General features: G+C 45.2%; 1 protein-coding gene across 1 annotated transcript in view; it reads right to left on the bottom strand.

Moving 5' to 3' along the window:
- Positions 1-22,053, bottom strand: part of HFM1 (helicase for meiosis 1) — a 397,375-nt gene that overhangs the window by 137,592 nt on the left and 237,730 nt on the right. The window contains 3 exon segments of the mRNA XM_077451089.1: positions 7,151-7,282; positions 7,358-7,455; positions 7,559-7,606. Coding sequence (XP_077307215.1) covers positions 7,151-7,282; positions 7,358-7,455; positions 7,559-7,606 — 278 coding nt within the window.

Here is a 22,053-nt window from a genome sequence, read left to right as displayed (position 1 = left end):
ACAAAACGTTACGGCTTCTGCTAGAAAGCTGAATATGAAGAGCAACTACCCAAAACATACATCCAAATCAACAAAGGAATGGATTTACCAGAAGAATATTAACGTTTTGGAATGGCCCAGCCAGAGACCAGACCTAAATCTCATTGAAAATCTGTGGGATGATCTGAGAAGAGCTGTGCACAGGAGATGCCCTCTCAATCTGACAAACGTGGACTGTTTTTTGCAAAGAAAAGTGGGCAAATATTGCCAAGTCAAGATGTGTCATGCTGACATACCCAAAAAGAGTACTGTAATAAAATCAAAAGGTGCTTCAGCAAAGTATTAGTTTAAGGGTGTGCACACTTATGCAAACACATTTATTTATTTTTTTCTACTTCCCTCCAACTAAAAGATTTCAGTTTGTTGTTCAACTGAGTTCTACATTTTAAAGTCACATTAAAGGTGGAAAAAGTTCTGAAATTATTTATCTTTGTCTCATTTGTTTACATCACAAAAACCTGACATTTTAACAGGGGCGTGGAGACTTTTTATATCCACTGTATACACACACACTCACCACCCACTTTATTAGGTACCCCTTGCTAGTACCCGGTTCAGAACTTAATTCTTCGTTTCATAGCTTCAACAAGGTGTTGGAAATGGATTTTGGTCCATTTTAACAGACAACCATTACGTAGTTGCTGCAGATTTTTCGGCTGCACATCCATAATGTGAATCTCCCGTTCCATCACATCCCAAAGGTGCTCTATTGGATTGAGATCTGGTGACTGTGGAGGCCACTGGAGTACAGTGAACTCATTGTCATGTTCAATAAACCAGTTTGAGATGATTTGAGCTTTGTGACATGGTGCAAGCCATCAGAAGATGGGTACATTGTAGTCATAAAGAGATGGACATAGTCAGCAGCAATACTCAGGTAAGTCGTGGCGTGGCGTGGCGTTTAAACAATGCTAAATTGGTACTAAGGGGCCCAAAGTGTGCCAAGAAAATATCCCCCACACCACTACACCACCACCAGCCTGGACTGTTGATACAAGGCAGGATGGATCCATGCTTTCATGTAGTTTACAACAAATTCTGACCCTACCATTTGAATGTCGCAGCCCCATTTGAGACGCATCAGACCAGTCAATGTTTTTCCAATCTTCTATTGTCCAATTTTGGTGAACCTTGTTTCCTTTTCTTAGCTGACAGTGGTGACACCTGGTGTGGTTGTCTGCTGCTGCTGCCCATCTGCTTCAGGATTCAATGTGTTGTGCATTTAGAGATCGTATTCTGCATACTTTGGTTGTAACAAGTTGTTATTTAACCACTTTCAGACCGGACCATTTTGCTGGTAAATGACCAGAGGTCTTTTTACACTTTGGCACTGCGCTGCTTTAACTGGTAATTGCGCGGTCATGCAATGTTGTACCCAAACAAAATTTGCGTCCTTTTCTTCCCACAAATAGAGCTTTCTTTTGATGGTATTTGATTGCCTCTGCGATTTTTATTTTTTGCGATATAAACGTAAAAAGACCGCAAATTTTGAAAAAAAATGATATTTTCTACTTTTTGTTATTAGAAAAATCCAATAAACTCAATTTTAGTCATACATTTAGGCCAAAATGTATTCAGCCACATGTCTTTGGTAAAAAAAAAGTCAATAATTGTATATTTATTGGTTTGCGCAAAAGTTGTCACATCTACAAACTAAGGTACGTTTTCTGGAATTTACGCAGCTTTTAGTTTACGACTGTCTATCTCATTTCTTGAGGTGCTAAAATGACAGGGCAGTACAAAACCCCCCCAAATGACCCCATTTTGGAAAGTAGACCCCCTAAGGAAATTGATAAGAGGCATGTTGAGCCCATTGAATATTTTATTTTTTTGCCTCAAGCGATTGAATAATGACAAAAAAAAAATTTTTTTTTTTTTTTTACACAAAGTTGTCACTAAATGATATATTGCTCACACATGCTATGGGCGTATGTGAAATGACACCCCAAAATAAATTCTGCTGCTTCTCCTGAGTACGGGGATACCACATATGTGGGACTTTTTGGGAGCCTAGCCGCGTACAGGGCCCCGAAAACCAAGCACCGCCTTCAGGCTTTCTAAGGGCGTAAATTTTTGATTTCACGCCTCACTACCTATTACAGTTTTGAAGGCCATAAAATGCCAAGATGGCACAAAACCCCCACAAATGACCCCATTTTAGAAAGTAGACACCCCAAGCTATTTGCTGAGAGGCATGTTGAGTCCATGGAATATTTTATATTTTGCCACAAGTTGCGGGAAAATTACAAACTTTTTTTTTTTTTTTTTTTTTTTCACAAAGTTGTCACTAAATGATATATTGCTCATGCATGCCATGGGCATATGTGAAATGACACCCCAAAATAAATTCTGCTGCTTCTCCTGAGTACGGGGATACCACATATGTGGGACTTTTTGGGAGCCTAGCCGCGTACGGGGCCCCGAAAACCAAGCACCGCCTTCAGGCTTTCTAAGGGCGTAATTTTTTGAGTTCACTTCTCACTACCTATTACAGTTTTGAAGGCCATAAAATGCCAAGATGGCACAAAACCCCCACAAATGACCCCATTTTAGAAAGTAGACACCCCAAGCTATTTGCTGAGAGGCATGTTGAGTCCATGGAATATTTTATATTTTGCCACAAGTTGCGGGAAAATTACAAACTTTTTTTTTTTTTCACAAAGTTGTCACTAAATGATATATTGCTCACGCATGCCATGGGCATATGTGAAATGACACCCCAAAATAAATTCTGCTGCTTCTCCTGAGTACGGGGATACCACATATGTGGGACTTTTTGGGAGCCTAGCCGCGTACGGGGCCCCAAAAACCAAGCACCGCCTTCAGGCTTTCTAAGGGCGTTACAGTTTTGAAGGCCATAAAATGCCAAGATGGCACAAACCCCCCCCCCCCAAATGACCCCATTTTAGAAAGTAGACACCCCTAAATTTAGGGGTACACTAGTGAGACTAGGTAATAAATGGCGGGTGCCCTGAAACTATAAAAAAATAACTAACCAACCAGCGTCACCTGTAACAGTTATATGGTGATCACTGGTGAAAGGGTTAACTAGGGGGCAATCAGGGGGCTTTATGCGGTAGTATATGGGGGTCCCTGGCGCTATAAAAAGCTGCGGCGAACCTAAATACCTACCTGCCTAACTAGCGTCACCTGTGACACTAATACAGCGATCAGAAAAACGATCGCTTATTAGGCTGGGTTCACACTGGAGCGATGCGGGAACGCCACGAATGCGCGGCGGGTTCCCGCATCGCATGCCTCCCGGCGGCAGTTCACACTGCCCTATGCGAACTGCTGGGAGTGTCAGTGAAATGTTAATGACACCCCCAGATCAGTTCGCATATCGCAGTGCGATCTGCAAACTTGGATCGCATGGTGTGAACACCCATGCGATCCGATTCTGCTGCGGACCAAAAAAAGGGTCCCGTGCGAGTTTGCGGCGGGTGCGGCGGGTGCGACACGAATTCAGCCATACTATCTGTATAGCTGAACTCGAATCGCACAGAGATCGGATGTGATTTGCACTGCAGTGCGGTGCGAATCACATCCGTTCTCATAAACCGCTGCAATGTGAACCCAGCCTTAGTGACACTGGCGACGGGGGGTGATCACGGGGTTAAACCTTTATTGGGGGGGTTAGGGGGGTACCTTAGAACTAAAGGGGGCTAACCCTAACTGCCCTAACAGTTATTAGTCACAAATGACACCTGCCGGGTGATCAGGGGGTTAAACCTTTATTAGGTAATAAATGGCGGGTGCCCTGAAACTATAAAAAAATAACTAACCAACCAGCGTCACCTGTAACAGTTATATGGTGATCACTGGTGAAAGGGTTAACTAGGGGGCAATCAGGGGGCTTTATGCGGTAGTATATGGGGGTCCCTAGCGCTATAAAAAGCTGCGGCGAACCTAAATACCTACCTGCCTAACTAGCGTCACCTGTGACACTAATACGGCGATCAGAAAAATGATCGCTTATTAGGCTGGGTTCACACTGGAGCGATGCGGAAACGCCGCGAATCCGCGGCGGGTTCCCGCATCGCATGCCTCCCGGCGGCAGTTCACACTGCCCTATGCGAACTGCTGGGAGTGTCAGTGAAATGTTACTGACACCCCCAGATCAGTTCGCATATCGCAGTGCGATCTGCAAACTCGGATCGCATGGTGTGAACACCCATGCGATCCGATTCTGCTGCGGGCCAAAAAAAGGGTCCCGTGCGAATTTGCGGCGGGTGCGGCGGGTGTGGCGGGTGCGGCGGGTGCGGCGAATGGCTGAACTCGAATCGCACAGAGATCGGATGTGATTTGCACTGCAGTGCGGTGCGAATCACATTCGTTCTCATAAACCGCTGCAATGTGAACCCAGCCTTAGTGACACTGGCGACGGGGGGTGATCACGGGGTTAAACCTTTATTGGGGGGGTTAGGGGGGTACATTAGAACTAAAGGGGGCTAACCCTAACTGCCCTAACAGTTATTACAGTCACAAATGACACCAATGCAAAAAAAAAAAAAAAAAAAAAAAAAAATGACATTGGTGTCACTGTGACTGGGGGGCAGGGGTAATTGGGGGGGTGATCGGGGGGTAAAGGGGGGGTGTGAGTGTGCCTGGCATGTTCTACTGTGTGTGGGATGTGTTGGTGCAACTCACTGATCCGCTCTCCTCCGTGTCGGAACGAAAAATACCGACACGGAGGAGAGAATACATCACTTCCTCTCCTGTGTTTACATTACAGGAGAGGAAGTGATGTCACCGGGGATTTCCATTCGTCGGGAGCGATCGCGAGGGGGTGGCCATGAATGAATGGCCGTCCCCTCGTCCGGGATCGCTCCCGAACGAAAACCGACCGCCGCAGGCACCGGGCGGGGGCCCGATCGGGCCCCCGACCCGCGGGAGGCAAAGCACGTACATGTACGTGCTTATGCCTGCCCGTGCCATTCTGATGACGTACATCGGCGTGAGGCGGTCGGCAAGTGGTTAAGTTACTGTTGCCTTTTTATCATCCCAAACCAGTCTTCCCATTCTCCTCTGACCTCTGACATCAACAAGGCATTTTCCTCAACACAACTGATGCTTGGTGGATATTGTCTCTTTTTCGGACCATTCTCTGTAAACTCTACAAATTTCTATGAGTGAAAATCCCAGTAGATCAGCAGTTTTTTAAATACTCAGACCAGCCCATCTGGCAGCAACAACCACACCACGTTCAAAGTCACTTAAATACCCTTTCTTCCTCATTCTGATGCTTGGTTTGAACTTTAGCAAGTTGTCTTCACCACTTCTAGATGCCTAAATGCATTGAGTTGCTGCCATGTGATTTGCTGATTAGCAGTTTGTGTTACCAAGCAATTGAACCGTGTTCTGACATTGGTACAGAGAGTTCCCAGAATAGGTAGACAGGTGTTCACTTTCTCTATGTATTTAGAAATGGTGTGCACTCAATAAGTTTCATGCTGATGATTATGCATGAATGGAAGGATGGATGGCTGACATCTTGTAGACAATCAATGGTACTGCACCGAGTGTTGATTTACATTTAGTTCCATTACTACTTAAACAGCCGATCTGAGACTCCTCCCAGCTCTGAGGAAGCTAGCGTCCCATAGGCTAGCGAAACGTGTCAGGGAGTGTGACATCAACGCGTTACCCAGGGGACTTGTCAGCTCACTGCACGAGCACGGATTGAATGGCGGCAGCCTGTGGATGATAGACGGCAGGGAATTTAAACATACTGCCATATGGAGTGTGTACTATTGCTACTGAATGGACAGTAGATTTGCTGCCCGATTATTTACCTCGGATGAGGATTGATCTACTTGGATGGGCAGAGATGTTTGGAAGCAGGTAGCGGTAAGCAGCCAAAAAACTGGTATGTGGTGAGAGTACCATGGACATAGATGTAGATTGTGTATGACGCTTTTCTCCTGCCTTGCCCTCCCCATCCCATCTACCCTGCTTTGCTTAGCTGAAGAGATCAAGATATATATATAGCAACTGTGCCTGACTGCTCCTTAACTACATCTACGGCTAATATCCACACTCCGCTGTTTAGCCATTCATTTAACAAAGCTAACCTGCAACCACTACAGAAGGAATTGTCAGTATCTATGGAATAAGCTGTGGACTGTGCCTTATTACCGGTCTCTAGTTTGCTGGACTGCATATTTGCTTTGTTTGACCACGCTGTTTTACCACCTATACACTGAAAAGTTGCCATTTGCTTTTTTGATTAATAGCGATTACTAGCTTTATTTATGTGTGCATATCTGTATGAGTGTTGGTGAGAACTGTGTGTATGTGCAGCTGCACCTCCCCTTTTTAACAAGACAACGTTGTCTTTTTTAATTATCTGTGGTTTACACATGTAGTGGTCTCTGCTTTGTCGTGTTATAGATGTGGTTTTTTGTTTTTTTGATATTCATTAAAATTTAGCAATCAATTACAGGACTCTCATCGCCCTACTTGGGGGAATCTTTTTCTCTCTGTTTTGTTTATTATGCCCTAAGGTTGGGAGGGTTACTTTTCTGGTGGATCTACCTCAGAATTAAGTTATTGATTAATTTAATTATTTTATTTTCTGATAATACATTTTGGTTGATCTAGGCATCCAATTTATTTTTCTGTGGTACAGAGAGTTCCCGTCTGCTGTGAGAACAAAATCAAGTTGGGTCAAGCGCTGCTCAGCCATTCATCAAAGGTATTGTTATCAATGAATACAAGGCTTCCTCAGATTGGCAGAGGTGTAGATTGTGACATCATCCACCCACTTCTCCCAGTACTGCTGCCAAAACACAACACTGCATACTGTAAGTAGCTACATAAAATTTATAAAATGCTGACAGCACCCAACATGATTACTAAAGGAAATAGTTAATTTTGGCCAGCTTGGCCCAAGCAAACTTTCTAAAGTGAAAATAAACGTGGAGTGAGGCTTTCTGGAAAGTGAATGGCTATGCTACCCACCTGTTTACCTAGAAAATAAGTGAAAATATGCCATCTCTTCTCAATTTAAGTCAAATGGGCCAGTATTCATATGGCTGCTTATTTACATCTACCAGTTGACATGTAGGACAAGAATCTTTCAAAAGAAATATGTCTCAGTTATACCTACCAATTTTTTCCAGTTGTTTAGACACATGTGTTGAATTTTCCCACAATTTACATCTGAAGCACTTAGCCAGGATTAAGGCATTCAGAAATGCAGTGAATTTATTTTCTTGCAATGAAAGAAACTCATACAGATCTGCAATTGTAATAAAAACAAGTTAATGAAGTATTAGATTACAGAATATTTGCAGCACATAAAGAAAATGCATACATTTAGTTACTCGTATGCCATGTCTGAAAATCTTTGCCATGTCCTGTGTAAGTGAAAAGTCTTGAACTGGAATACATCCAAGTTGTGCCTGTATAAGACTGAAATTAAAATGACATGCGTTAGTATAGCTTCCATCTCTGGAACATATACACACATATTAACCTGAATGCAAACACACACATACACACGTTGCATGTTTACCAGTTCACTTTCATTTCCCTGGACTTTATTTTCCCCTCCATTGGAAACCTTTGTTTGGAAGTAAAAAGATTAAAGGGTAATTTATGCATACATTAAATAGAGCACAACATATTTATTGAAAAAAAAATTTGGTCTGTTCAAACAGCCATATGCCTGAAAATGACTGTTAGAGCCATGATAACAATATGAATACAGCAAAGATCAGCCTAAATTACATCTTAGATTTGTACAAATTATTTTATGGCATCACTATCATTTTGGGTGCACAGATGAGTGAGGCCCGGAATGGAAAAGACAGAAAAGAAAAATTAGTGCAGGGCCGGGCATGACAGTGTGTTTAGGGGAGACAATGCATGGGTTAATATGAAGAGATGGGAGGGGATAGTGAGTAGAGTCCAAAGTGGAGTGGTACTATATAAGGAGGCGGGATTGGGCTGGTGAACAGAAAGTTGTGGAGAAAGGAAGGAGGGGGCAGTTTTTATTTCCTCTGCTCCTCCAACATGGCTGAGATGTCACTCGGATGAGTTTGCAGGCAGCAGCGGTGAACAGGGGACCGGGGTGAATGCACAGACAGTTTGCAGTCTTTATGGATGACCAGGTGAGCGGATGGAGGCTGGGAGGTGAGGGTTGCTGTGCATGCAGAGGTTGCCGCCTGTGGCAGTCTGCTTTCACCAGGGCCCTCATCCGGGGCCATGGGCCAGGCAAAGAGCCCTCTGGGGGAACAATCCAGTCCCCCAGCAAAGAATAGCCAGCCGTCTGCCTAAGCAGGGTCTGGGTGGACTCCACGCCGCCGGCCCAGCTCGGTGGGTGGGGCCACGTGCCGTTATGGTACCGCTTCCCTGCCCACAAATCGCAGGACTACTACCTCCTGTTCCTACATAGCTGCGTGCGGAGGAAGGCTCTGCAAGGGAGACTTATTAGTACGGCCGTCAGGTCGCTTATACAAAAAAAGGGGTGGAGCCCCACTGGTGGGTGTGGCCTACACAGGTGGTGTGAGATGGCACAAGATGGCGGTGGAAGGATGGGGTTGACCATCCAGGTCACAGCATGTGAGAGCATGTGTGGAACCATGGCAGGGGCGGAGCTTCGGGGGTGAGACGGGCACTACAACGGAGGGACTCCACGGCCCCCAGGACCTATTTGCCTGGGGGGCTGATGACACCACTGGTCCTGCTCTAGGACAACAGGTCGGAAGGTGAGCTGTCTGTGTGCGAGGAGGAGGAGCCACATGGATGCGAGCCAGCGATGGAGGCAAGCAAGGCGGCTGTTGGGATTCCAGTCAGCCCGGTAAGTCAAATAATGTCTAAATTTTTTTATTTAAGCTGCATTGCGGGATTTGTTGGGGGGTTGGAAAGGGGGGTGCAATGTCGTAGGTGGTTGCTCTGCCTGGGAACAGAAGTGGTGGATACTGGCCCACAAGTGGCGGGTGGTGCGCCCGCCAGTTTGGGGACAGTGGCGCAGCGGTGGGGTTGTCATGTAATGGTAGGATGGAGATGGTAAGGATTGCAGATGCAAAAAAATAAATAAATAAAAAATGTGAGATGTACCGGTGCTTTGAGGGTCCCCTGGGAACACAATTCAATAGGAGGTCGGGGATACGATTTGAAAAGGCAAGTGTGTGGTTTTTGACGTTAAACACCAGTGTAAGGGGGTATCGTGCCTTCACGTGAGGACAATGTACAGGCGAGCCTAGTCACACAAGGGATTACTTTTGGAAGAGGTTGAAAAGGTTGCAGCCTTTTATAAGTAGATACCCAGATAATGAAATGGCGAGGCTGCTTGCCTCCGGGGTTTTTAATGGTGTCTACAGCGGGGATGGTGCCTGAGAAGGAACCAAACAAGTTTCGACTCGTTTCCCCAATTATCTGTCAAAAAAAAAAAAGTTTGGTCATAATCCGATGCGGTGCACTGTGGCCGATACTTCAGGTACACAGCTATAAAGTGGGTTAGGTGTGATGGAAAAGGGGTGCCTATGGCAGGAATCCGTGTTCCACTTGCTTACAGTTTATTCGGAGAGCTTCGGCTTCTGGATAGATGTTGGCAAGAGGAGCTTTTTACTTGGATCGATGCCTGCCCATGGGTTGCTCAATTTAGTGGGCCATGGTTAGAGGTTTAGTTCTTTACCAGAGTGGGGGGGGGGGGGGGGGGGGGGGTAGAGACATGTCAGTTCCCGATTCAATCATACATGGCCTAGACGTTTTTGTGTGTTGGACCACCTTCCTCCGGTGTGTGTGCACGATTATACTTTATACATTGCAGCACATTGCAGGTAGGTTCATAGTGCCATTGGCTGTAAAACACAGGGGGCTCAATGAGGGATATTGTACTATTTTGTTTTGGCATTGTGTTTGTTTCAGGGGTTACGGAGGATCGTCTGCTGGTGATCAAGTTGGAGGTGCTATAGAAGGGGGATTGGGAGGCCCAGGGATGACGCGAGGTACAGTTGAGGACTTTGCATTCGTTGCTGGGTAAGTTCACTTTCGCCTGCCGGATTTATTCCGATGAGTGGGTTTTGCCCAATGGATGCCAGCCCGATGAGTAAGGTCGATGGGAAAAGAGGTCACAAACATGGCAGGGTAAACAGGTTTGGGGGAAATTTTTCTTTCAGGGGCAATAGATTAAGGAACTTTGGCCCCAATTTTGTTGGGTGGAAGTGGGGTGTTCATTTGCAAAGGGTGCCATTGGAATTTTTCCAGTGGTTCTGGCTATGGAGCTGGGCTATGGCTCATGCAGGAACCTGACACGGAGTTGAATTGTGGTATACGTGGTCAACCACATGTCCGTGTTGTCACAACTGGTCATATGGCAGCACCGTTTTGTGTTGCGTTAGGTGCAGTTGAACATTTTCTATATGCTATTCATCGTGCAGGCATCGGAAACACAGGGGTTTTACTCCTTGCATCTATTTTTAGTGGGACAGGTTCAGAGAGTTAGCCGGCCACTGAGGGGGAGGAGTTCCCTACTCTGGCTGGATATGGGAGATGGCATTGGAGTCACTACAGGAGGTAACAGGGCAGTCAGCCAGTGAGTCCACATGAGCGGCTTACATGAAGGTATGAAAGGAAGGGTGGGTTGTTCGGTGCAGGAGTCTGAGGTCAGACATGGCTATGTGGGGGGTAAGGTTGTTGGTGGTACTGTGGTTCCAGGAACTTGGTAAACGGGGCTCGGTGTCTGCCATTGAGCGATAACTGGTGTTTTTTTGGCTTTTGTTTAACCTGCTGTGCAGGGTGGATTGAAAAAGGAGTTTGGGTTGGACAATTTAAAAAAAAAATGATCAAAGGGTTAGAGGGGTGGAGTTGCTGCTGTTGCTGCTGTTTGTTACCAGGCTTCAGAGTAATAATAAAAAAAAAGGGACAAAATGTTATGGGAGTTTCTAGGATTTGGAACAGATGGCATGGGGGCAGTTCACCTGGCACAAGGCTGGGAAGTATTGGTCGAGGTTCCAGTTCAGGTGGGTGTTCTGAATATGCTGCTGGGACACAAGGTTGGATAGTGCAGAATACGCTTCACACTCCTTCCGCATCGGGGCGGCTGTAAAAACTGGCAGATGTGGGTTGGATGCGGTAAGGAGGAATGGTAGGTGGGAAGCAAAGAGATTCCGCACTTATCTATGCCTTTGTGTGGTGGTGGAATGAATAATAAAAAAAAAAACGAGCGGGGGGGGGGGGCATTGGGTTTTGAGTGTTGGGGGGGCTGGGCGTAGGCTGTACATACAAGCTGTGTTGTTTGTGGTGTGGGGTATGTTGGTTACTTTAAAGTTGGTGCTGCCATTGTTTGGCATTTTTTACGTTCAAATGGAGGACTTATACGCCTTGTCTGGATTTTCTTTGTCATCTGTATGTTTGTTGGGGTGCCAGGAAAGCAGATGCGAGATTGGTTGGCAGACAGTTGGGTAGCTAGAGGCATGTGTTCACTGGCTAGGGGTATGTGGGTTGAGGTGGAGCAAGGTGATATCGGAAGTGGAACATTAGGCATGGCGGGATAGACCGCTGGTCGTTTGGATTATGCATGCAAGGGGTAATGCTTTTGGGTTCGGATGATCAGGGAGCTGATCTCGGACGTTAAGTCAGATATTTTACAACTTCTTACGGTTGCCTAACACTCAGGTGGTGGGGAGGTTGTGGCTCAGAATGGGGGGCATGGTGATCAGGCAAGTAGAGGTGGAAACTAATGTGGGTCTGTAATTGAGGATGTTGGAATACACCTCTAGGTAGTGGGGATAGTTTTCTGGGCGCTGGGGCTGCAAGATGGGATCCAGCGGGCCCTGGGGGTGTGGGGGAGCCCTTAAAGGTAAAATGTCATCCTTGCGGGCTGTGGCGGTGTTTTGTTGGTCTTTGACGGTGGCAGTAAACATATGTGATGGAAAGGGGTGGGGGGATCATCGGTTGTATATGCCCCTCCGGCATATTCCAGCAAAAGGTTAGCTGGAATACTGAAAGGTTGCACTGCGGGAAGGGGGTTGTCTCCGAGCTGATTATCCGCTGGAGGCCTATCATTTGGAAAAAGGTCCCGCAGAGTATTGGTGGAATATGTGTTGGAGTTCGGGGTTGCCGTCAAAGACCAACAGACTGGAGTTAAACAAGTTGTTACAGAGGTGATATTTTGTTATATATTTGATATTGGAGTTATTTATATGGTGTGAATAATAAATAGGCTGCTATGGCCATTTATACTCCAAAACTAAGGTGTAGTCTCGTCATTTTAGAAGGGTAAGAAATGGAGATGCTGGAGCACAAGTGGTATAGCAGTAAGAGGCAGGTTGGGTACCTCTGAACTACACTGGTCATGCGAAATTAAAGCTAGTTTGCCAATATCAGAAAAAACAGCCATTTAAAGAGCGTCCACCTTTTTCTTTATTCTAATGGAAATGTATTCTCAATCAGCTAGTAATTTATTGTATATTTGTCAGCAATATACTAATCCTGGTGTCAGAATCAGAAACCAGAAATATCTGCATCAATGAAGACTTTGTCATGTAGTTGCTTCTAGTGATCCATAGGTACCACACATGGAAATAGCAATACTTTTTGTAAAGCTAAACAAGTGTTTTACCAAAAAATAAATTGCATATCTTCTACAACATTCTGCACAGAACACAATATATTTTGGGAGTATGAAGATTTGGGCATTTATAAAACTTTGACAAGCATTCAGTATATAATAACTGTATCGACTCTATCTAAGTGGACTACCAAGAACAAAGCCATATAACTACTGGTCCTCGTGTATTTATGTAGCGTGACATGACAAAAATAACCACAGTAGAGGAACATTTTAAACAGGCATTGCAAAATAAAAATAATAACAATGGTGTGGGTGACACAGCCACACGAAGTAGATGTGTAAGCGAGATCAACAGCATAGAGAAACGCTGACAAACATTTTTAAGAAGTACTGCTGACAAACTCAGCAACAGAGACTGCACTATGAAAATTGTTGTAACAAAGAGATGTCAAAAATATACGGTACATGCATATAATACAGCAATTCATTAGAAACGTTGTCAACTCAAAATGTTTACGTTTTATAAAAATTTATACTTACTTTCTCTCTCTCTTTCTCTCTGTATTTTTTGTGAAGTCCAGGCCAGTCTGAACTGTGTTTTAAGGGCATGAAAGCCCACTTTTATTAAATTAAAGTCTTTACAAGGTTGCTAACGTAGGGGTTTCAGCTTCACAAAACAAGAAACAAAATACTAGCCCACATGGCTACACTTCAGCAGCTCCACTGCTATTGATGTTGGTCTTCCAGACCACAGGTTCTTCAGGTTCACTCAGCCTATAATTGCAGTACCTCGCTGTGCAGGCCCACTCCTGGCCACCAGATAGGGTTCTCCCAGCACCCCAGGCTCTCCAACTTCTCAGGAACACAGGACTCCCTCCAGTCCCTGTGCTCACAAAACACACGCAGCAGCTTCTCAGACTGCTCTTAGAATCCTGTATAATTTTTCCAACCATTACCTAATTCACGACCCTTGTACACGGTCGAAAAATTGCGACCACAAAATCCGTCAGATTTTTTCCGACGGATTTTGTCCGAAACTGGTGTTGCATACACACGGTCGGACAAAGTTGCCGGAAAAATCAGATCTTTCGGAACGTGATGGAGTTCGTTCGTTCTGACTGGACTACTTTCAGCCTAGTACCCAATAGCTTTGCTCTCATACTTTGATCTAAGCATGCGTGGCACTTTGTCCGATCGTAATTCTCTACAAACGATCGGAAAAGGTCTGATCGGATTTTGTTGTCGGAAAATTGGAGATCCTGATCTCAAATTTTTTCCATCGGAGTTACCGATGGAAAAAGTCCGTTAGAGCCCACACACGATCGGATTTTCCGACAATATAATCTGATCGGACCGTTTCCGTCTGAATTTCTGACCGTGTGTACAAGGGCTTAGTCCGTAGGGTTCAATGTTGATTTGGTCCACCCTTTGCAGCTATAATAGCCTCAACTCTCCTGGGAAGGCTGTCCACAAGGTTTAGCAGTGTGTCTATGGGAATGTTTGATCATTCTTCCAGAAGTGCATTTGTGAGGTCAGGCACTGATGTGGATGAGTAGGCCTGTCTCGCAGTCTCCACTACAATTCATTCCAAAGCTGTTTTCGCATTCAAACCTTACCAATTTAAGCATGTCTAATGTGTTACATTTTGTGAAAAGAGAAAAAAAATGGATGGTGGGGATTGGAGTTGATTGTTTTGTGCTTAACCAGTTCCCGACCAGCACACGCTGATGTATGTCGGCAGAATGGCACAGGCAGCCATATTGGCGTAAAGGTATGTCCAATCTTTAATGCCACCCTGGTGCTGGTCGGGACCCCCGTGAGTCCGGTCGCGGGTCCCGCGGACTCCATTGCCGCGGGGATACCCACAATCGTCTCACGGGGCGGCTGAACGAGGAAATGCCGCTGTAAACAGAATTTCCCCGTTCTGCCTAGCAACTAGTGACGATTCACTAAATTAAAGCCCAGCCCCCCACAGTTAGTAACACACCCCTAGGAACACTTAACCCCTACATTGCCACCCACTGGTTAACCCCTTCACTGCCAGTGTCATTTACACAGGAATCAGTGCATTTGTATAACATTGATTGCTGTATAAATGACAATGGTCCCAAAAATGTGTCAAAAATGTCCGATGTGTCCGCCATAATGTCGCAGTCACAATAAAAATTGCTGATCGCCGCCATTACTAGTTAAAAAAAAAATATTAATAAAAATGCCATAAAACTATTCCCTATTTTGTAAACGCTATAACTTTTGTGCAAACCAATCAATAATCGCTTATTGTGATTTTTTTTTACCAAAAATATGTAGAAGAATACGCATCGGGCTAAACTGAGGGAAAAAAATGTTTTTTTAATATATTTTTGGGGGATATTTATTATAACAAAAAGTAAAAAATAATGTGTTTTTTTCAAAATTGTCGCTCTATTTTTGTTTATAGCGCAAAAAATAAAAACCGCAGGGGTGATCAAATACCACCAAAAGAAAGCTCTATTTGTGGGAAAAAAAAAAGACGTCAATTTTGTTTGGGAGGCATGTCGCATGACTGCGCAATTGTCAGTTAAAGCGATGCAGTGCTGAATCGCAAAAAGTGGTCTGGTCTCTTACATTTTCTAATTTGCTAGCTGGATGCTACTGTGCTATTATTTGTTCAACACACATTGTACTGCAGTACACAATACGTTTATTTTCACTACTACAGCCCCAAACGTTGAGATGAGATGTAAACAAAAAATAAATATATACAGGTGCATCTCATAAAATTAGAATATCATCAAAAAGTTCATTTATTTCAGTAATTCAATTCAAAAAGTGAAACTCATATATTTTATTTTATATTTTATATACACACAGAGTGATATATTTCAAGCATTTCTTTCTTTTAATTTTGATGATTATGGCTTACAGCTAGTGACAACCAAAAATCCAGTATCTCAGAAAATTTGAATATTACATTAGACCCATAAAAAAAAAGTTTTTTTTTTTTTTACACAAAAGGTTTGTAATGGGCATGTAATCTAACATAACACAACAGTTTTTAGGTGGTTACATTGCGTGACAAACAAGGCAAAAAAAATAAAAATACATAATGGTATATGGAGGCATGTGTTATACAAACATACAGGTAACAAACCTAATGTCCTATAAAATTTAACAGAAAAATGGAAGACCAAAAGTTGCCTTTGGAAGTGTCCCTGGGTGGATAGGGTATCTCAAAATGTCCATTTATATTGCCTGGACATATGCCATCAAAGTTTTGTGGTCAGAGGTTTCCGTATCAGGCAGGATACATTGTTTAAAGTTGACAGAGATAGAAATTATGTAAAAAAATATGTTTCAATGATAACCATCTCGGCCAGGTCTATACCAGACGGCCTAATAAAGGTGTGGATTGAATGCATAGAACATAGCAAAGAAAGAAACGTTGAATAGGGAAAAAGAAGGAAAGTCCAGTAGAAGAGGAGATTGAGGGAAGGGGAAAGGAGGGAGGAGGAGAGTCCACAGGATGTGCGTCAGGGGAGTATCAGATCAGAAGAAGTGTGCCGTCAAATCGAGTGGGTTAAAAGTACCTGATCCATGGCTGCCAGACTCTGAGGAATTTGTCATGCATGTCTAAAAGGATGGCAGTCAGCTTTTCGTTTATCATGACCTCATTCATACGATTTTTTACTGCTTCAAAACTGAGTGCAGGGGATTTTGCGATGGTCAAAAGCCAAGAGAGATGTTGAGCTAGTTGCCGCTCTGGACATAATAATTCTACAATTGGTTTCCCAAGGAGGGCTTCCTTAAGGTTTATGTGAAATAAGTTATGAAGAATAGTATAAACTCTGACTCATAACCTGCACGCCTTCGGGCATGACCACCATATATGTGCCATAGAGCCTTCTTGTGAGCTTCCCCGAAAGCAAATTAGAGAGTAAATTGGAATGAATCGGGGAAGGGGCCCCCAGTTACCACTTGGAAGTGACCAATTCACTATTGAGGGGCTCCTCCTACGAAAATCCAATAGCTCTCACCTACTATAACACTGAAAAGGTATAAAAAAGGGGGGGGGGGTAGTAGAGATATAGTACATAGGAGGTCAAAGAGCAGCCAAATTACCATAACCCAGTGCTGCCAACTCGCAGGTGGGGCAACCCAGGGTAGTAGACCTGCAAAGACAAGGAACACAAACAAACAAAAAAAAAAAAAAATAGGCAATCAGGTTCAATAAGAGACAGTCAGCGGGTAAAAGGCACTAAGCAAAAGTGCCTAAGCTCAGTGCAGGTCTGTGTTCACGTTAAACGGTAGGAACCAGTGATCAAGTACTCAGACCCAAGGTGGAGGGGTCCCCTGAAGCCTCTGAAGCATACCAAGCAAGTCATGTCAGTGTCGTCAGCAGGTGGGCAAATTCTGAAAGCATTGTGCTTAACCACTTGCTTACTGGGCACTTAAACCCCCCTCAGTCCCAGACCAATTTTCAGCTTTCAGCGCTGATGCACTTTGAATGACAATTGAAATTTTTATCGTTTTTTCCCACAAATAGAGCTTTCTTTTGGTGGTATTTAATTACAGCTCGGAGTTTTATTTTTTGCTAAACAAACAAAAAAAATGCAAAAAAAAAAAAAAAATCATGTTTAATAGTTTGTTATAAAATTTTGCAAACGGGTCATTTTTCCCCTTCATTGAAGTGCGCTGATGAGGCGGCATTGATGGGCTGCACTGGTGGGCACTGATGGGCTGCATTGGTGGGCACTGATGGGCTGCATTGGTGGGCACTGATAGGCTGCATTGGTGGGCACTGATAGGCTGCACTGGTGGGCACTGATAGGCATAGTTAAGGCGGCACTAATAGGCACAGATAAGGCGGCACTGATGTGCAAAGATGGGCACAGATAAGATGGCACGGATGGGGGGCACAGATGGGTGGCACGGATGGGTGGCATGGATGGGCACTGATAGGTACCACTGATAGATGGGACTGATGGGCACTGATAGGTGGCACTGATAGGTGGCTCTGATAGGTGGCTCTGCTGGGCACTGATGGGCAGAACTGCTGGGCACTGGTAGATGACACAGATGGGCACGGATATGTGGCACTGGGGTGCAGCACCTTTGTTGAGGCAGATTGTGGGCACTGCTGGGTGGCACTGTGGGCACTGCTGGGTGGCACTATGGGCACTGCTGGGTGGCACTGACTTTTTATTAATGTGGCACTGGCAGGGGGCAGGTGGGCACTACTAGGGCTGGCCGTGATCGGGACTGATGTCCCGATCACGGCCGCCGGTGATCGCCTTTTTTTTTTCTCAGCGCGAGGAGGAATAATAGCCGATTGCCGGCTCCGTTATATCACATGATCAGCTGTCATTGGCTGACAGCTGATCACGTGATAAGGGGTCGGGATCGACCCCTTGCCTGGATCGGTGATCAGGCGAGTCTCATAGACTCGCCGATCACAGAGCGCGCCGCGCGCGCCCCTCAGGGGGCGCGCAGGCCGCTCGTGCAGGCCGCTCGTGCACAGGACTACGTCAATAGACGTAGACCCAGAAAAGGAGATCCGCGCTGTAGCCGTCATTCGGCTATAGCACGGGTCTCAAGTGATTAAAGAGAGTGAAGGACTTGAGAGCTGGGCTGAGGCAAGCAGATGAGGACGGTGACTCCCTTTGAGAAAGTGGGATGTCAAACTGCAATTCCTGGAATTGACGGTGCAGGTCAGGCAGAGCAGAAGCATAGAACTGGTGACCTTGGTGTGAGAATGAGAGTATAAAGGGGAACCCCCACCTGTACCAGATCCCCTGGGTTTGCAAGACTTGCAGATAAGGCTTTAGGCACCTGCGATAATAACCGGAGTGAGGTCTGCAAAGAGTTGCAGGGAGCTACCCTGGAAAGAGAGATCCCGACAGTCTCTTGCGACTCGCAAAAGTTTCTCCCTAGTGCAGTAGTAATGAAACTTGATAATGACATCCTTAGGGGGGCCCTCGGATGGCTTTGGGGCCAAAGACCTGTGAATACGGTCAAATTCTAATCATTCAGGAGGGATGTCAGCTGCAAGCTCCTGAAAAAAATGCAGTGGCAGTTCCTTGAAGATAAGCAAGAGTCTCAGGGATTGTCTCTGCGGGCCCTATTCTCTGCATCTTCTAACTTATCCTGCAAGCTCACAAGTTCAGTGTGCAGTTTATCAACCTCTTCCTCGTGTCCTTCTAATACTGTCATTGTTCAAGATGGTTATTGTGGTGGCTTAGCCTTTAAGACCCTTCATAAGGTCAGCAGAGAGCTTGCGGGAGGCCGTGGTGATTTCGTCCCGCACTATGGAGCGGAATTTAAGAAGCAGGGAGTCAGGGTCCATCATCACAGGACTTAACAGGTCTGATGGGAACTGGTGCAGACATCCTCTGGGACCCTCATGGTGTCATCTGGCTCCAGGGGCTCGGGCGCCATCTTGCCCTTCCCCTTACCTGTGGCTGGAGAAGCCTTCTGGCTAGAGCGAAATTGCTGCTGGTTTTTGGGCGTGTTATACATGCCCAACGTGAGCCCTGTGATGTCCGCAGCCTAGGGAGCCGCTGCAGCAGTGTCTGGGAGTGGATTGTGCCAGATTTTAGGTTACGAAGGTGCAGAGCGAGGAGTTTAGGCATCCATCGTCCTCGGTCCCATGCATGCGCCGAAAAAAAAAAGGATTATTAATACACAAATGTTGGCTTACTGAAAAGTCTGTCCATGTACAGTATAGTATGCACTCAATACTTGGTCAGTACTCCTTTTGCATGAATTACTGCATCAATGTGGCATGGCATGGAGTCAATCAGCCTGTGGCACTGCTTATGTGTTATTGAAGCCCAGGTTGCTTTGATAGCAGCCTTCAGCTCATCTGCATTGTTGTGTCTGGTGTGTCTCATCTTCCTCTTGACAATACCCCACAGATTCTCTATGGGGTTTAGGACAGGTGAGTTTCTGGCCAATCAAGCACAGTGATACCATGATCTTGTGACCAGGTATTGGTACTTTTGGCAGTGTGGGCAGGTGCCAAGTCCTGCTGGAAAATGAAATCAGCATCTCCATAAAGCTGGTCAGCAGAGGGAAGCATGAAGTGCTCTAGAATTTCCTGCAAGAGGGCTGTGCTGACTTTGGACGTGATAAAACCCAGTGGACTAACACCAGCAGATGACATGGCTCTCCAAATCATCACGGACTGTGAAAACTTCACACTGGACCTCATGCAACTTGGATTGCATGAGGTCTATGTGGGGTATTGTCAAGAGGAAGGTGAGAGACACCAGCCCCAGCAATGCAGACGAGCTGAAGGCTGCTATCAAAGCAACCTGGGCTTCCATAACACCTCAGCAGTGCCACAGACTGATCACCTCCATGCCGCGCTGAGCCCTGACCAAGTATGAGTGCATACTATACTGTACATGGACATACTTTTCACTAAGCCAACATTTTTCTATTTAAAATCTTTTTTTTTTATTGGTCTTATGTAATATTCTAATGTTCTGAGATACAGAATTTGGGTTTTCACTATCTGGAATCACTAATCATCAAAATTTAAAATAAATGCTTGAAATATATCACTCTGGGGGTCATTTACTAAGATTCCTGGCAAGTATGGGCATTCTACATTTAATAGCACCCAATTAAAGTCAATTAAGACTTCAACTGGGTGGACGTGCAAATGGAAAAGAGTGCTATTGCCGGCGAACATGCTTGTCACATCGGCATATGCAGGAATTGTTGAAGTCAATGGGGCTCGAACCTGGAAAATCAAAAGTCCTCATTGCAGGCTTGTATGCAAATTATAAAAAGTGTATAGGGACCTGGGTACTGCACTGGGGGACATGTATCAATGCAAAAAAAAGTTTTTAATACAATCGTTTTTAAAGGAGTAGTGATTTAAAGTGAAACAATAAAAATGAAATATTCTTTGAAATATTGTGCATAGGGGTCCCCTTAGTCTGCCTGTAAAGTGCGCATTTGTGCGATGTATAGAAAATGCAGCAGCAATAATGACATTTCTAAAAGGAAAAAATTTAATTTAAACTTGCTCGCGGCTGTAATGTATTGCTCTGGGAAATATAGATGTAAAAAATATACTGTATTTATTGGCCTATAACACTTTTTCACCATCAAAATCTGGTGCAAACAGCGTGTGCGTGTTATACGCCAATACTTCAATTTTAGCTGCCTTGGTGGGGACAGGGAGGGGGGATGGGACCAACGCCATCATATTACATACAGTGAGAATCTCCTGTTTACTTGGCGGCCTCTGTAATAGGAAGTCCCATCTCCTGGGCCACCATTGGACTACTATTCTGTCTAGCATAGGAGATTCTCACTGTATGTAATCTGTCGATGCTCGTCCCACCCCTTCCATGTCCCCTCTAGGCTGCAGATGGGCATCAATCAGCCTGCACTGATGGCAAAGGTGAGGCTGCTGCATGGAAGGCAATGGTGAGGCTGCTGCATTAATGGCAATGGTGAGGCTGCCGCATTGACGGCAATGGTGAGGCTGCCGCATTTGACGGCAATGGTGAGGCTGCCGCATTTGATGGCAATGGTGAGGCTGCCGCATTTGATGGCAATGGTGAGGCTGCCGCATTTGATGGCAATGGTGAGGCTGCCGCATTTGATGGCAATGGTGAGGCTGCCGCATTTGATGGCAATGGTGAGGCTGCCGCATTGATGGCAATGGTGAGGCTGCCGCATTGATGGCAATGGTGAGGCTGCCGCATTGATGGCAATGGTGAGGCTGCCACATTGATGGCAATGGTGAGGCTGCCGCATTGATGGCAATGGTGAGGCTGCCGCATTGATGGCAATGGTGAGGCTGCCGCATTGATGGCAATGGTGAGGCTGCCGCATTGATGGCAATGGTGAGGCTGCCGCATTGAAGGCAATGGTGAGGCTGCCGCATTGAAGGCAATGGCAAGGCTGCACTGATGTAGACTGATGAGGCTGCATTGCTGGCACTTGTGAGGCTGCAGATGGGCACTGACCCTTATTTTGCTTCAAAGTTCCTTATTTGAAATTTAAGTTTTTTTTTCCTTAAACTTCCCTCTTAAAATGAATGTGCATGTTATACGCTGATAAATACAGGTAGATAAAAAAACACCAAAATTAAAAAACAAATTGGCGTGGGGTCCCCCCCAAAATTCATACTAGACCCTTTTCCAAGCATGCAGCCTGAAGGTCAGGAAAGGGGGGGTGAGCGAATGCCCCCCCTTCTAAACCATACTAGGCCCCATGCCCTCAACATGGGAATGGTGCTTTGGGGTACTTACCAAAGCACCTCGTCCCCATGCTGATGAGTACAAGGGCCTCTTCCCGACAACCCCTTTTTTCTATTGCATCTCAGTGTAAATATGAGATCTGAGGTCTTTTTGACCCCAGATCTCATATTTAAGAGGTCCTGTCATGCTTTTTTTCTATTATAAGGGATGTTTACATTCCTTGTAATAGGAATAAAAGTGACCCAAAAATAATTTTTTAAAAGGACAGTGTCAAATAAATAAGAAAGA

The sequence above is a fragment of the Lithobates pipiens genome, unplaced genomic scaffold (genome assembly GCF_037356315.1).
Source record: "Lithobates pipiens isolate NorthernLeopardFrog02 unplaced genomic scaffold, aLitPip1_a1.2 Scaffold_23, whole genome shotgun sequence".
Classification (NCBI taxonomy): Eukaryota; Metazoa; Chordata; class Amphibia; order Anura; family Ranidae; genus Lithobates; species Lithobates pipiens.
The sequence above is the reverse complement of the archived record's forward strand: the minus strand, read 5'-3'. Positions and strand labels throughout refer to the sequence as shown.